General features: G+C 44.3%; 1 protein-coding gene across 29 annotated transcripts in view; it reads left to right on the top strand.

Annotated features, from left to right (window-relative positions):
* The window catches only part of SMIM3 (small integral membrane protein 3), a 46,092-nt gene extending 31,157 nt beyond the window's left edge, over positions 1–14,935 (top strand). For all 29 annotated transcript variants that reach the window (XR_012030060.1, XR_012030056.1, XR_012030053.1 and 26 more), the window contains one exon: positions 13,607–14,935. Coding sequence is in view for 7 of the 29 variants with exons in the window: in XM_072824501.1 (XP_072680602.1) it covers positions 13,618–13,800 (183 nt within the window). In the remaining 22 variants the exon portion in view is untranslated. The remainder of the gene's footprint in view (positions 1–13,606) is intronic.
* Positions 14,936–16,795: the final 1,860 nt, after the last annotated feature.

Below are 16,795 nucleotides of genomic sequence, written 5' to 3'. Positions count from 1 at the left end.
CTTGGCTCACAGCTGGCTTCCTCAGCCTTCAGAGTAAGCAACGGTGAGTCAGGGGCTTCTCCTGCCGCATTTCTCTGACCCTTCTGCCTTCTTCACTTTTAAGGACCCATGTGATTAGACTGGGCCCATTTGGTGGTCCAAGATAATCTCCTCATCTCAGAGTCTTTAAATCACATCTGTAAAGTCCCTTTGCCTCTGTTTTCATGACTCTGTCCTCTGAGTCATGCTTCCTTTTTCATATTCACGGTTCCAGAGACCAGGACATGGACATTTTGAGGGGCCCCTTTCCTGCCTGCCGTACACCATGAGGCCTGTCTTAGGAGACTGACTCGTTCCCAGTCACATAGCCTGGCAGGGACTCACAGCCTTCTGGTGCCCTTGCAGCTCTATCACTACCCCCACCCCCCGGCAGCCCACCAGCCCACCACCATGGACAGCCTCCTTTGTCGGCCCAGCACACAACAGGCACTTAGTCACGGGCAGATAACCATGATGGATGGTGGAGACTTAAGCAGGATGCTGTGGATTTGGCCTGGGCTTCTCTGCTGGCTCCCTGTTGGTTTCTAAGACTCTGTGATTGGCTGGGTCAGATGGGTACGTGCAGTCTTGGATAGCTCTGGCTGTTTTCATGTCTCTTTGAAATATCCTGGTGTTTTTCCATTTTTCCAGCCACAGAAGAGCCGATAGAAACTCAGGGAACAAGTCTTTAGACTGTTAAGATTTTTGAGAGAAACCGGAGCCAACTGGGGTAAGATGAGAACAGAGCACTCCTCGGGGACCTTGGGTGATTGGAGAAAGCCCTCTGATTTGATTCTTTTCACATTTTTGATAGTTGTGTGTCCTGCCTGTTCCGTCCTCTGGCCCCTGTCTTTGGAACAGAGGTCCCTAGTGAGATAGTTTGGCTTGGTAAATGCTGGAGGCTATTACAGAAGGGGAGGAGGGTGAGGATGGCCTCACCCTCGAGTAGGCCTGAGAAATCCCCTCCCCTCTTACCAGCACTCCATCCTCTTCTGAGATCATCACAGAGTTCTTTCCTCTTCTGAATCAGAGCAGGAAAGGCTCATACTGTGTCCAGCAGCTCCACCACCCCTGCACTCACCTCTGTGCGCGGCTCTAGAGCACAGGGGATCCAAACTTGAATTTGAGCTCCCCAGCCCAAGAAAGCAAGAGGGATTCTTAGAGAATATCGGTCCTCCTTTCTCCTCTGCCTGGTGTGTACAGGCTGGTCTGGGGAAAGGAGGAGGCCCTCATACTCCTTCCTGAATGTACAGAGAACCCAGAAAATGATCAAATTCGAGGATGCATTTTATTTTAGAGATCGGATTCTGATTTTTAAGATCATGGGGGTGAGAATCCTTTCTGGAAAACTAAGTTCCAACTAAGCTAACTAACTTTCAAATCAAAAGTTCTCCAGTCTGTCCACATTCATGCCTTCACTGATCTTCGATTTATTGGGCACTTACTGTGTACCGCAGGGCCTGTGAGCAGTGCTGGGGGTACAGCAGTGAACAGGAGATGGGGCTTCTGCTGCCCCCGTGCATGCATTTGAGTGGGCAAGGATGGCCAATAAAAACACATACACAAAGAAACAAACAAGCTAATTTCAGGTTGTGAAAAGTGTCTGAAGACCATAAAACACAAGATCTGGTTGCTGGACAAAGGTAGTGATTTAGCAAGGTAGATCTGGAAAGGCTTTTCCAAGGCGACATTTAAGAGGAGATCCTGGACATTGAGACACTGGTTGTTGAAAAGGAAGATCTGCAGGGAGGAGCATCCTAAGAAGACAGAACAGCGAGCACAAAAGTCTTGAAGTGGGATAAAGTCATTAGTGACCCCAGGCTAGTAAGTGGCCAGTGGGGCCTCTTGGCACTTGACTTGCTTTCTCTGCCTGGCCTAGATGCTCCATTCTTCTCAGCTGGTTGTATCAGCTCCTTCTGAGGGTAGAGCCTTAGGAACAGGTCCTATAAGCCGAGTGATGCTGGTAAGCCCCCTGAGTCTACTCCCTGGTGGGGAGGGTCAGCCTCATTCTTCACATTTGGCAGGACCCCTGAAGAGATGGGCCCGGCATCAGTGACTCAGAGCTGGTGCTCTCACCTCCTCTCTGGCCTCTGTGCCCAGAGCTGCTTCTCAGAGCTCTGGCAGTGCTGGCTTAAGGCCACACCTGCAGGAAGCCACCTGCCTCTGTCTGCTTTTTCTCCCACTTTGGGATAATTAAGCTCTCCTGCCAGCAGGAAGTCATTTCTTTTATTGCCTTCTTCCGCAGTGAGCTGCTTGGTGGTGAAACCGGTTGGATAACCACTGGCAATCCCTCAAAAGTTAACTGCTAGCTGCAGCTCAGATGTGACAGGTGTGCTTTTCCTGTGGAGGATCAAAGCTGGGACAGACTATCAAAGGCCCTTTGCGAATGATCGCTGTGGTTTCCTTGATCAGCCTCAGAGCAGTCACGGTGTCCAAACTAATGGTGGGGCCTCTGAATGCTTTGGATTTAGGAGCTACGCTGTGCCCCCCAGCTCAGTTGAACACGCATGAAGCCCTTACTATGCACCAGGCATTGTCCGAAGTAAGTGCTTTGCGTGCATTATCTCATTCCAATCCCGCAGCATCCCAGTGACCCCAGCTACTACCGCTAGTTATTATTACTATTTCCATTTTACGAATGAAACAGCAGCTTTGGGGTTTTGTTGATGTATGTACTCTACTCATCCTGCCTTTCTCTTTATTTCTTCCATTGGAACACATACTTCTCTTCAAAGCCCGTATCAAAGTCCCCTTTCTTTGTAAGGTGTTCTGATTTACTTAGACCAAAACAAAGGAATGAAGATGAACATTTTTTGAGCATATATTATGTTTCAATATGTATACATATTGTCTCGCTTTATCCTCACAAAAGAAGGGGGCAACATAATGCTCTTAGCATTTTAAAGATGAGGAGATCAAGGTTTAAAGATGTTAAGTGACTTCCCCTGAGTCCCATCTCTAATAAAATGCCAAGCAGGATGCAGATCAAGATAGTCTCAACTACAGTCTGTTTCTCTTTCAATGTCCTTCCTCTTCTCCAAGAGCAGGTGGTTTACACCTTCAAGGTAGGAGCGGTCTGCCTTATATTGCAATTAGCAATTATGAGTGATGCCTTTTTCCTGCAGAAGAGAGTGAGCTTCTTATGAGCAAATATCTCCATCTCCACCCCCGCTCCTCGATGCTCGGTGTGATTCACAGCACAATCCATATTTAATGAATTGATAAGCCACCCGTTTCATGCTTGGACTGAAGAAATGTGTCGCGTTAATCAACCATGGTTGATTTTTTTAAAATTGGTTTTTTAGTGGAACCATGGTTTGTTGGTTGATTAAAAAAATTCACTCATATGGACTAAGCCTCTGTCATCTTTGTTGATAAAGTGAAGACATGCACCAAGTCAGGGATGCTAGCAAATTCTAACTGAAAGGGGCAAGGGGAGGCTGTTTGCTTAGGTGAGTCCCTTCAGCCAGGAATCATTAATCGTGGGAATGAACATCTGTCGAGTGTCAGACTACTGCCAGGTGCTGTGTGTGATTCTCTCCTGGAATCCTACGAACACTTCAAGGGAGATACTATTATTTGCCCATTTTTGTTTTTGTTTTCAGCTGAGTAAATGGAAGCATTAGGAAGATTAATAACTTAACCTAAGATAGGTCAGCTAGAGAGTGGTGAAGCCACATTGAAACCCAAGCCAGCTGGCCTCGGAGCCTGGGCTCTTAACACTGTCACATGAGCATAGAGGAGCAAATTCCCTGCGGTTTCCTGGTATTCCCCCCATGGAAGCACTCCCATTGCCCCACCAGCATCCTAGAGCTTGGGCATCTGTTGATTTAAGAAACATGTATTCAGTACCCCTGCCACTGAGTAGAGGGGGGAGGCGTTCTGGAAGGAGAATGAGCTGTGCTGGGTAAAATCAGTGCTGCAGCAGAGCTGGAACCCAGGCAAGTTGTCCAGTCCTTCATCCTGGGTGCACGGGCCTTTTTCCCCCTCGGTGGAATCTTCCATGGCTAGTGAGATTCCAGTATCTCTTCCTCTTTCCTGACAGTCTCATAGCGAGGAATAAAGTTACAGGCTTAGCCATTACCTTTTTCACCAAATTCATCTGCATTCCAACCTTGAATCAAAGGGATGGAATGCAAAGGGTAGAACTACATTCACCAGCAATTCTGACAGGACTTGTTTTTGATTGAGGGGTGTGTGTGTGTGTGTGTGTGGCCTTGGGAAACCATCTCACCTGTCCCACCTACCATGATGTGCCCTAGGGCTCTGGGCCTCAAGGCTCTGGATGGCTTTTACAAGGTAAAAAGATAGAACCAAGAAGTCTGCCTGGCTGTCATTCTTCCTATCGGTTTGCTCCCTACCACTGCTTTCTCCAGCCTGACTCCTTACTTTCTCCCAGCTTCCATCTCAGACAGGATAGAGACAGCTTGAGAAGAGCATGCAGAGCAGGAAGCCTGAGTTCTCCCCTCAGTCCTGCCCTGAACTTGCTATGTGACCTTGGGTAAGTCACTTCCTTCACTTTTAACATGGAAGGTAGGCTATGTGGTTTTAGTTAGATAGTGTCTAAATTCCTTATAGATTTCTAGAATGCCATGTCTTTGTAGAGATTTCTTCTCCCTGGAACAAACTCAATACAACAGAGTATTGCTGGATTAGTTTTCTATTGCTGCCATAACAAGTTAGCACAGATTTGGTGGCTTAAGAATACAATCACAATCTTAGTTTCCATGGGTCAGGAGCCCAAACACAGCCTTGCTGGGTCCTTACAAACTTCAATCAAGGTATCAGCCACGTTGTATTCATGTCTGGAGGATCAATTAGGAAAGACTGCCTGCAACCTCATCCAGGTTGTTGGCAGATTTATTTCTTGCAACTCAAGGCCAGCAGAGGAGTCTCTGACTTCAGGGAAGGCTTCAGCCCTCTATTAAAGGTCTTTCATCTGATTAAGTGAGGCCCACCCAGGATGCCTTTTTTTTTTTTTTTTTACTTTAAAGTCAGGGGATCTGTAACCTTAACTACATCAGCAAAATCCCTTCATCCTTGTTAGGTGACTGAACCTAATCCCAGGGGTAGCACCAGGGAACAGAAGTTATGGGGGCAATATTAGAATTCTACTTACCACAATTGCTTCATAGAAATATCCTCTTTACAGTTTTGACTGGAGCATATTAGAGCCAGCTTTCTGTTTTGTGAATTAGGTCAAATGATTTAACATATGAAATCAGTTCTAAAAATGACTTGTTCTTACATTAAAACTATTCTGCTCTGGGGACATCTGAGTGGCTCAGTGATTGAGCGCCTGCCTTCAGTCCAGGGCGTGATCCTGGAGACCCGAGATCGAGACCCACATCAGGCTTCCTGCATGGAGTCTGCTTCTCCCTCTGCCTATGTCTCTGCCTCTCTCTGCGTCTCTCATGAATAAATAAATAAAGTCTTTAAAAAAAAACTATTCTGCTTTGAACTTGTTTTTTAAATGTGGTATATTATGATTCCCTTTATTCTCACATAATTATCCTCAAAGTTATTTTCTCCCAATATCATTAAATGAATATATATATTACTACATAATTGGGAATTTTATATATATATGAAATATATTATATTATATAATTATATAATATATTGAATATTAAATTTAATATATTAAATACGTTAATATATAAAAATTATTCCCAGAGGAAATAATTTAAATGTTAACTTTTTATATTTAATTAGTTTTGATACTTTCTATTTGAAATCATATATAATAGAAACCTATTAATTTAAGAAGTCTTCTGTATCCTTAGCTGGTTTTAAAAAACTTTTTGGGGCAGCCCGGTTGGCTCAGCGGTTTAGCGCCGCCTTCAGGCCAGGGCCTGATCCTGGAGACCCAGGATTGAGTCCCACGTCAGGCTCCCTGCATGGAGCCTGCTTCTCCCTCTGCCTGTGTCTCTGCCTCTCTCTCTCTCTCTGTGTCTCTCATGAGCAAATAAATAAAATCTTTAAAAATAATAATAATAAAAAACCTTTTTGTTCTATCAGTATTCAAGAGAATTGCATTTAACTCCCACACTGTAACTGTGACTTCATCTATTTCTCCTTATAATTCTGAAGTTAAGTACAGAAAAAGTAAAAATCTACTACCTTTCTATGTGCTATTTGTCCCACACATTCTATTTTTCCCTTTTATCTGGAAGTTATGTACTCTTTTATTTATTTTTAGAGATTTTATTTATGTATTCATGAGAGACAGAGAGAGAGAAAGGCAGAGACATAGGCAGAGGGAGAAGCAGGCTCCACACTGAGCAGAGAGCCTGATGTGGGACTTGATCCCAGACCTTGGGATCATCCCTTGAGCCTAAGGCAGACACTCAACTGCTGAGCCACCCAGGCGTCCCTCTTTTACTACTTTTAAATGGCTACCCTAGAGATTACAATATATATCCTTGATTTAAGAAAGTCTAATATTATTTGGTTCCTCTGCCCTTTCCCAGACAATGCAAAAAAACCCAGAATACTTTAATTCTATTTATTCTACTATTTATTTGCTATTGTTATTGCACATTTTAATTCAGTTTTTGTCTGAAAATGTCATATTTCATCTTTATTCTTGGCAATTATTTTTGTTCAGAGCTTGAAGGATATCATTCTGCTGTTTTCCAGACTCTACTGTTTCTACTGAGAAGTTAGATGTTAGTCTAATTGTTTTTCATTTGAAAATAATCTGCCTTTTTTCCTCCTTATGGTTTTCAGCAGATTTACTATAATGTGCTTTTCTTTCCCTCAGCTTCATTCTAAGTGTTTTTTTTCTTTTTGATCTATCTTCTAGTTCACTAATTCTTCTTTCTTCTATGTCTCACCTGCTGTTAAGCCCATTTGTTCAAATTTTATTTCTAGTATTTATTTTTCAGTTCTAGAATTTCTGTTCAGTTTTTTAAAAAAAACAAATCTGCCATGTTCTTTTTTATAGTTTTCAGTTATCTGTCAAAATTCTCAATCTCCTTGAACATAGTAAGCAAGGTTATTTAAAAGGTGTGTCTAAGGGACAACTACAGTATCTGGAACCCCTGTAGATCTTTTCCTATTGTCTGTTGTTTCTGATGGTTCTGTTCTTGTCATCTTACATTTTTTTCAGCTCTGCTTATTTTTGGTTTTGCATTAGACATTATATGTCAAAAAAAAAATCTGAAGCCTCTTGTGATTGTTATCTCCTCCAGAGAGGATATAGGTTTGCTTCTGCCAGGCACCTGGAGGTACTAGCAATGTGAAACAACCTTAATTCAATTTCAGGGACTGTGATGATTCAAACCTGGGTTGCAGTGTTTGGGATTGATGTATTTCTTGTTCACTCTTAGCACTAAGAGTGCTCTTTTGGGGGTGCCTGGGTGGCTCAATTGGTTAAGTGTCTGCCTTTGGCTCAAGTCATGATTCCAGGGTCCTGGGCTTGAGCCCCATGTCAGGCTCCCTGCTCAGTGGGGAGTCAGCTTCTCTGTCTCCCTTCCTCATTCTCTCTCTCTCAAATAAATAAAATGTTTAAAAAAAAAACAACTGTGCTCTTTGAAGTCCAACCCCAGAATGCAGAGGTTTTATTCTCCTTGTCTTGGGAGATCCCTGAGTCTGTCAGAAACTCTGCTTGGTCTCCATTATCCACTAAGGGAAATGCTGCTTCAAATGCCAGGATCACCTCCCTGGATTTCCTCCGTTCCCAGATCTTACCCTAGTAATTCCTCATTATTTTGTTACTTCTTAGTGCCTTCGGGCAGTTTTATTTTTTTGGCCTGGGGGACAATTTTTCTAGTTGTCATCAGTAGGAGAATTGATCAAAATGATCTAGTTTGCCATCACCAGAAGTGAAAGTCCTGATCTTTGTAGATTGCATATCTTTTCTTAACTCTCTAAATCTAGAATGCCTTTGGCATTAGACTGGGAAGACTGGGAAGGTTGAAACAAGGAGAGCTCCCTGTGCACTTGGATGTCTGGCCATGTTCATGGCCATCCTTAGAGCCCTGGAACAGTGGTAACTCTGAAAAAGCAGTGAGTCTGACCTGGACTTAGGAAAGAGCTATGGATCCGGCATATTCCATCTTCCTTACCCCTGGTTCTGTGTGGAGGCTTTGGAGATGAACATAGGGTCAGAAGACCTGAGTTTGAATGTCTGTTACTTAGCTTTATGACCACTAGCCAGTTAACCTTTCTTGGCTTTCATATCCACATCTGTAAAATAATATATCCAGCACAAGATTATTATGAAGGTTAAGTAAGTTAATGTGTGGGATGAGGCCTAGCACACTACTTAGCACTTGGTATTTGTTAAATGTTGGCTTGTGTATTGCTGTATTTGAGGAAATAAGAGGAGGGACACTTCTCTTTGCTTCTTGGAAATGAGCTATATCTTCAGAATAAATAACAGTAATTCCTAAGAGAGTATCTTGTATATAGCAAGTACTTGATGAATGAATGAATGAATGAATGAACGAATGAACATCCTGGACAGAGTTACTTATTCTAGTGGTGCTCAACCAAAACCAGTATTACTTTGTCAGAGGGTGAGAGCTGCTTGCTAGGGAGTAAGTCTCATGATTGAAAGGTGGATAGATAGAACAGATTAGTCACCTTGAGTCCAGTTATTCTAAAACAATTGACTTGCAGGAAATTTTAATTCCTGAAATTTATATTTTTTTGTTGGAACTAGAAAATTCACCATATGATAGAATTAGCTGGAATAATTATTCTTTTTTTCCCCTAAAAGATTTTCAGTGGCTTATGAAAACTGGCCTCTCGGGCAGCCCAGGTAGCTCAGCGGTTTAGCGCCGCCTTCAGCCCGGGGCATGATCCTGGGGACCCTGGATCAAGTCCCGCATCGGGCTCCCTGCGTGGAGCCTGCTTCTCCCTCTGCCTGTGTCTCTGCCTCTCTCTCTCTCTCTATGTATTCTCATGAATGACTAAATAAAATCTTTAAAAAAAAAAAAGAAAGAAAACTGGGCTCTCACAGAGCTGGTGGTGTAGGGGCCCACGTGGCATCAGTGGCTGGTGATACCAGTGGCTTCTTTGCTTGTCAGCTCAGAGTGGTGTTAACACAGTGCTTAGACAAACTTATATTGAACATATGTCAAAGTTTATTTATTCATTTAATGAGGTAATTAGGAGATAAAGTATGCCGGTTTAAACTGACAGGAGTTTAGGCCTGACTGCTGTTGTACCTCCCATGATCATAAAAACCACAGTTTTATCTGGGATAAGGTTGAGTTTGTGATATGAATGTTCTGGGCCCTAGTCTGACATAACCCATTAATCAGAAATAACAAATAATGTATCTGCAAAGCAAATGATAAGCAGCTTGATCTATGGTTATTAATTAGATGTGCCAAGAAACAGGGTTTTATGCACTCACAAGGAACCATGCACCCGGATGCCAGATAGGGGTCAAACAGAAGTCAGCTAGCAGAAGCTTTGAGTCCTGTTTTTTCTCAAGGAAAACTGTCCAGCGTGCCATTAAAGATGCTGAACATATGGTTTATGTAGTTCTTATTTTGGGGACAAAATTTATCTTTCACAGTGGGGAGAGGTGTTCCATGGGAAGGAACAGCCTATCAGAGGACACATGTTTGAAGACTGGGAAGGTTGAAACAAGGAGAGCTCCCTGTGCACTTGGATGTCTGGCCATGTTCATGGCCATCCTTAGAGCCCTGGAACAGTGGTAACTCTGAAACAGCCCTTGGAGAACATCACAACCTGTGGTTTTCTGACTGTGTTTTGAGGAACCCAAGGGGCCAAGGGAAAGCTGAACAGCTGTGCTGTACCAAGCAAATGGGTTGTGCTAAGCAAGGACACTAGAATAATACCTGGGAAAGCTACTTTAGTTTTCTATGTTATAGTTTAGTATTGTGTTTAGTTTGAATTATATGTGTGAAGGGGGTGGACACCCAAATCTCTAGTGCTTAGGGCCTCTAAGGATATTTATCCAGCCTCACTGGCTGGGACCCCAAAGTTCCTCCTTTGGTTCCTCCCTGGCATGCTAGAGCAGCTCTGCTTTTATGTTCCAGGTTTTAAATAATGCCGTGTGCGAAAGAGTACAATCTAGAGTATGGGTTACAGAAAAAGTTTCATTTATTCCTCTACTTGTTCTGTTTTGTGTTGCTTGGGCAAGTGGCTTGATCGGATTTATGTCTTTGAATGATTATTCTGGAAGAAGGTAGGGTTGAAGGTGGGGAAAGACCTCAGTATCTCAGTTTTGCCATCTGTGAAATAAGGCTGGCTGTGGCTTCTGTGATTCGTGATTATGAATGAGCCTCGGAGCCTGAGTTCCTGTAAATGACAGGTTTTCCATATGAAAGTCGGCCAGGGAAATTATTTCTGGCATTTGGAGTCACGGAAACTGTTTGATGTTAATGGGTTTACCAGAAAGGGCTTTCGTGGGGTTCTTTTGGCGCAGGGCAGGCTAGCTGTTGATGTAATCAGGAGACCACAAAGAATGATTTCTGCTGCCTCTGTCCCTTCCCTAACAGTGTACGTCTCCTGTGACTCATGCTTCTGTGTCTTGGAGTTGGAAGTAAGTGACCACATTTTTAAGGCTGAGGCAGGGCCAGCCTGTGCTTCCCCCTCCTCGGCAGGCCCCAGCCTGATAATCCCGGGTCTCCTAGAGAGCCTAGCCAGAGGCTTCTCCTTCATCCTGGACCTTGCCCGGGTCTGACCAGACTGGCTACAGAGCACGTAGGAGTCAGTTCCTAAATCACAGTGCTGGAGAGAGTCATAGCAGTCTTAGAGATCCATTGGTCCAGGGGCCTCCAAGCCTGGCTGCATATTGGGTCCGTATTGGCCTCCTCCTGTCCCCTATTGAGTCTAATTCAATAAGTCTGTAATAGGACCCAGAAATTAATGGTTTTTTAATATTGTCCTAAGGTGGCCCTCCCCCTTGGCACAGTATAGAACATTTGGTGACCACTGATCTAGGGTCATACTTGAATTTTATTCAACTGTTTCCCCCTCAATCCAGTTGACTTAAGAAAATTAAATGTAGAAACACCTGGGTGTCTCAGTGGTTGAGCGTCTGCCTTCTACTCAGGTGGTGATCCCAGAATCCTGGAATTGAGTTCTGCATCAGGCTCCCTGCAGGGAGACTGCTTCTCCCTCTGCCTGTGTCTCTGCCTCTCTCTGTGTGTCTCTCATGAATAAATAAAATCTTAAAAAAAAAAAGGAAAATTAAATGTAAGACATGCTCATGTTTAGAAAATTCAAGCAGCATAAAGACATGAAGAATGAAAACCAAAAGCTTCTCCCAGTCTGGCCCCCAGGTAATCACTCTTTGACACTTTCTTTGAAAAGATTCTGCTCATAAATGATTTTACATTTATGTATCGCCACCTATCTGTCTACTTAATTCTACAAAATCTGAGCCAGAGGAATAATCCTGTACACATTATTCTGTACTGTACTTTTTTTTTTCCCACTTAAGATATTCAGAACACCACCATAGATCATTATTCTTTTTAATACTTACTATTAAAGAAGTTAATATTTGTAACACGCTTGCAACAATGCATGGTGAGTAGCACGCACTGTATGTTTGTTAAATGAGCAAATGCAGGCTGCTGCATGTTACACCAATATACAGATATACTCTATCTTACTATTATGGACATTTGTTGTGTTGGTTGCTATAACAAATGATGCAGAAATGAATATCTCTGTGTGTACATCCCAAAGGGGACTTTGCCTTGGAAATGGCAATCAGCACCTTCCTTAGCAGGGCAACAGTGGGCACGGAGTCAAAGGCATTGGGAAGAAAAAGTTACTAATTAGGAAAAAGTAAGAAATTGAATTGGGATTGGAAATTTTGTCTGGGACCTAGATCTAGAAATCTAGATCTCAGATCTAGAAGGAACCACAGGAGAGTGTTTGTCCTAGTCTTGTGACCTCTGGGGAGGGAATATATTGTCTATGGGTCCCAAGTTGTACACTGAGCCCTGGGGAGCCTCAGTGAACTCTTTGGGAAAGTGTGTGAATGGGGGCTGCAGGATCTTTAAAATGTTTGACAGGGATGATATTTGACATCCCCCAGACACTGTGCAAACTCCGAGCTCAAGAAAGTTGACAGTTTAATGTTCGCCTTACTACATTCCCTTTGGCGATGTTCTGTTTCACGAAGCCCAGTTTTTGGTGGTTGCCATGATACAGCAAGCAGTGAGCACAAACGGGAGCGTGGGACGGGCGGTGGGTGGTGGTATTGTTGACTCTGACTCCAGAGTCTGAGAAGTCGTACAGTGCCGAACCATTGCCCACACCCCATTGGTAAGTGACTGGTGAGGAGTGAAGGAAAGTGTTTTCTTCTTTCAATTTGTGTGTATGATGTCTCTCCCCCCCCCCCCAACAGCTACTAGTCTGTTAGGACATAAATGCTAATTGAGTTGTTTGAAGCTAACTATGTAATCATTGAAACTGCTAGATATTTCTTTGGGCCCGCAGAGCTGTGAAAAAATTACTGAGACACGAAGGGTGCCGTGAATTGAAAAAGTTAGGGAATAACTGATTTCCATCTTATTCATCAGAACTCTTTTAGCTGTTGAGTGAGAGAAGCCAAACTGACTCAGGCTTAAAAGAAGGAAATTATTCACTTCTGTGTCTGGGGTGGCTGGGATTGCAGATGGCGTCAGACTGCATGGGGTTCGGGTCCTGAAAGCTCCATTTCTCTTTTCATCTCTAAGATGGGCTATCTAAGCGTGGGTGAGACAGCTCCCCTGCCTATCCTTTCCAGACTCACATCCTCTTGGTTTAGCAGAGCCCAGCAGAAGGAATCCTCTTTCCCAATAGCTTGTGCATAAGAGCCCTGGGAGGACTTTGGCTGACCTGGCCTAGGTCACTTGCCCAGCCCTGAATGGAGGCTATGGAGATTTGTGATGGCCAAGCCTAGGTGCCATATCTACCTCTGTGCTCAGGTGAGCACCCTCACTAAACCACATGGTAGGTTCTCCACAGAAAAAGCAGGTTTTGTTACCAGGAGAATGGGAGAAGGGACACAGGACCAAAACCAGTTGATTTTCCATTTTAACAGATGAGGGGCCAGACTGGTAATGTGATAATTTACAAATTAAACATGGTGGCTCTGGAGTCCCACCCACCTGGCTTCACTTCCTTGGGCACATTTACTACATCTACATCTGTGAAGGCTTTAGAGTCTCCATCTATAAAATGGAAATAATTGAAGATAAAATCCAATATATAAAAGAAGGCTGGGGCACCTGAGTGGGTCAGTCAGTACAGCGTCTGCCTTCAGCTCAGGTCATGATCCTGTGGTCCTGGGATCGAGTCCCTCCTAGGCTCTCTGCTCAGCAGAGTCTGCTTCTGCTTCTCCTTCTCCCTCTGCCCTTCCCCCCTGCTTGTGGTCTCTCTCAAATAAATAAATAAAATCTTAAAAAAAAAAGTAATAAAAAAGCTGACAGTCATAGTCTCCACCTCATGGAGCTGGTGGTGGGGCTTAGCACACTACCCCCCTGGGTAAGTGAGCCCATTATTGGTCAGGTAACCTTAAGAGCACCCAGCTGGTAAATGACCCAAGCCTCTGAGTCCGGGAGAGGGTACAGAATAGTGACTTCCTCTCTCCTGTCTGTCACAGAGTGAAGCAGCATGGATGCCGTCAGCCAGGTCCCCATGGAAGCCGCACTCCCCAAGCACATCCTGGATATCTGGGTCATTGTCCTCATCATCCTGGCCACCATTGTCATCATGACCTCCTTGTTGCTGTGCCCAGCCACCGCGGTCATTATCTATCGCATGCGGACTCATCCTGTCCTCAACGGGGCTGTCTGAAATCAGTGTCCCAAGAGGGGCCGGGGAGAAACATGGATAGTATCTCCTCCCCCAGCCTCTTCCTTCTCAGAAAAGCAGCAGGAGGGGCTTTGGAGTGTGGACTCTGGAGCTTGATGTGTGAGAGGAGACCGGAGTTCTTGTTTGGATTTTGCCACCGGCCAGCTGTGTGAGCTGGGTCAAGGGACCTAACTCTGTGGGTTCCAGGTTCCTTATCTTCTAAATGGGGATCATGGTCCTGCCCTTCCTACCTCAGAGGGTTGTAAGAACCAATGCCTTGGGTGGAGGTTAAAGCTGTTTGTGGCTATGAATGGTAAAGCCACCACAGGGTTATAATTGCTGACAATGGCCTTCAGGGTGGTGATGAAGACACTGGGGGCAGAGCAGCCTTTGCCAGTGCCCCTCAGGTTGAACCAAGCAAAGACACCCTGTCTGCATTCCAAGGGGCCAGTAGTGCTTTGGCTCAAAGTCATTTTCTTTGTGGTGCCACTCCCTCAAGTTACCTAATTTGGAGGGAACTGAGTGTGGCAGGAGGAGGGAGATGGGTGGAACTTCCTAGGACCTTCCTGTGCCAGAATGTCTACCCCTGTAACAGTCTAGAGGACGGCACTGCCATGTCTTGGCAAGGCCGAAGGACCTGGGGTGATGGGCTTCTTTCTGCATTGGAGTCTCCTCACTTTGACACTCAAGCTATGTGTCACAACACAGGGTGGCTGAGTTCCCCGGATGGCTTTCAGGATCTCCAGCCCCCACCAACTTGTGTGTCTCACACTCAAGAAGCTGTGTCCCCTCACCCCAGCACCTGCTCTAACCAGCTACGTGGTGTCAAGTGTACGCCCTTCATCCCCTCCCACCAGCACTGCAGCCAGTCTAAGCTACAGATTTTAAGAGATGTTCCCAGGACTTTTGGAACTCACTCAAGACAGCGATGGTTATTTTAGATGCTATGATCTATATTTATAGAGAGATTCCTGGACCACTCAAGCTCTTTGACCAAAATCAGGAACATCTTGGGATTTATTAAATTATGTAAGAAGATATAGCACAGATATCAGAATATTGTGTGGAAGTGATGCTGTTACTTTGGTCTGATTTCATTGATGTATGCGACCAGTTTCCAATAAAGTGCTAGAATGACCATGTCTGAGGTTTTTCTTTAGCGAGCACTTATAATAAGCTCAGGAACTTGGGTAAAAGGATTCCACTGAATTTATGGGCCTTAGAGACAGTTTGAATGTAAGAACTGAAAGGGAAAGAGAGGAATCCAGTTGACTTCCAAGGTTCCAGCTTTGGCAAGTGGGTATTTGTGGTTTACTTAGACATAGGATGCAAGGAGAAAAACAAATTTGGTGGGTAAGTGATGAATTTGGTGGCAGACACATCGTGTTTGAGGTGCTCGTGATCTTCAGGCGGACACTTTCACGATGCAACTGGAAACCTAGGTCTGTTCTTTGGGATAGATTTTATGGCTGGAGTTACGCTTTGGGGGATTATCTGCATATGGTAGCTACGCCACGCAAGGGGACAGGACCACCCAGGCAGAGTACACGGACCGGGGGCAGAGCTAAATGCAGAACTTGGCAGACACTACATAGGAGCGGAAGGGGGGCGGGGGAAAGATAAAGCAAGGAGATTGAAAAGATCATGTGCTTAGAGGTGCTATGAGGGGGATGACATCTTATCGTGTGGGTTGAGGAATGAGTCAGAGGTAAGGAGGTGGAGACAGAATGGACAACTCTCCAGGAATAGGGCTGTACAGAGGTAAGGGAGGAGGGTTTGGGAAGAATGGTCAAGGGGAATAACTTTATGTGATAAGATTTGGATTGGTTTGCTCAGCATCTATCCCAATCTTTGCTTTGCTTTTCCCTTTTCCCTATGCCTTCCTAGGTGACAGAGGCTAGCAAGTGAAAACCTACATTAAACATGAACACTACATTTCCCTAACTAAACTGTAGCCAGAGATTCAGACGTGATTTAGGTTTGCTAACCAGATGCACACATGTGAGGCTTCTGTTTGGGACCTAGTTAGATTAGGACAGACACTGCAGGGTGTGAAGCATCCACGGTCTAGTGGTCGGTCCATAGCTATGGGCATAAGACAGAGCCAAGATTTCTGCGTTTTTAAAGCAGTGCCCTGTCCTTTGAGAAGTGTAGTACTGAAGTATCTGGGAACTTTGTTTCACTGGGACAGCTGTCTAGAACTTAAACCTCCTGATTACTTGCTGGAGGAAAACTTGAGATATTTGTAATTGATAAGCATGACATCAGTCTTGTGCAATTCGAGCCTATGAAAAGCAGTACCCTGAGAATTGCTGGATGTGGGGTGTAGGCTCTGTGTGTGCCACCTAGCCTTTCTGAATCTGATTCCAGGTCTGTAAAGCGGAAGGTATCAGAATTGAGAAAGAGAATGAGAAAATCATTCTAGGATTTTAGGGTGGAGTGTAAAGACTTTTAGGCAGTCCACCAGATGGCGATACAGCTCTTTTTTTTTTCTTTCTCAAGTGAAGTAGCTCACAGTTCCCATCCAATCCTATCATTCCTAGCACTCAACATTTTGTTTTTCCAGTTCTGGTTTCAGCAACTCTGAAGGTAACTTAGGACCATCCAATCCAAGTTCCCCTATAATAAAGGAATCCCCCTCTCTAATGGTAGGGTTGCCATGTGTTGCCTCCTCAGTATTTCCCAGTGTTCTTGACAACCTGCAACAGATTCACCCAGGAGCATTTATTTACAAATGCAGCTCCCAGAGTCCTGGTTCACATTTATGAGAATCCCGTGGAAAAGGTCTTGCATATCTGTTTTGTAAAAAAAAGCTACCTGGGTGATCAGTGAACAAGTTAAACGTGGAGAACCACATGGTTGGTGGAAAGGAATTCACTTCTTGCTGAAACCACTCCTTGACAGCCCTTGTATTAAAATTCTTCCTTGAGAAGGGAGAAGAAATGGGTAGGAAATATCAGAAAGGGAGACAGAACATAAAGACTCCTAACTCTGGGAA

The sequence above is a fragment of the Canis lupus genome, chromosome 4 (assembly GCF_048164855.1).
Source record: "Canis lupus baileyi chromosome 4, mCanLup2.hap1, whole genome shotgun sequence".
Taxonomy (NCBI): Eukaryota; Metazoa; Chordata; class Mammalia; order Carnivora; family Canidae; genus Canis; species Canis lupus.
Note: the sequence above shows the minus strand (reverse complement) of the source record. Positions and strands in the feature narration are given on the sequence as shown.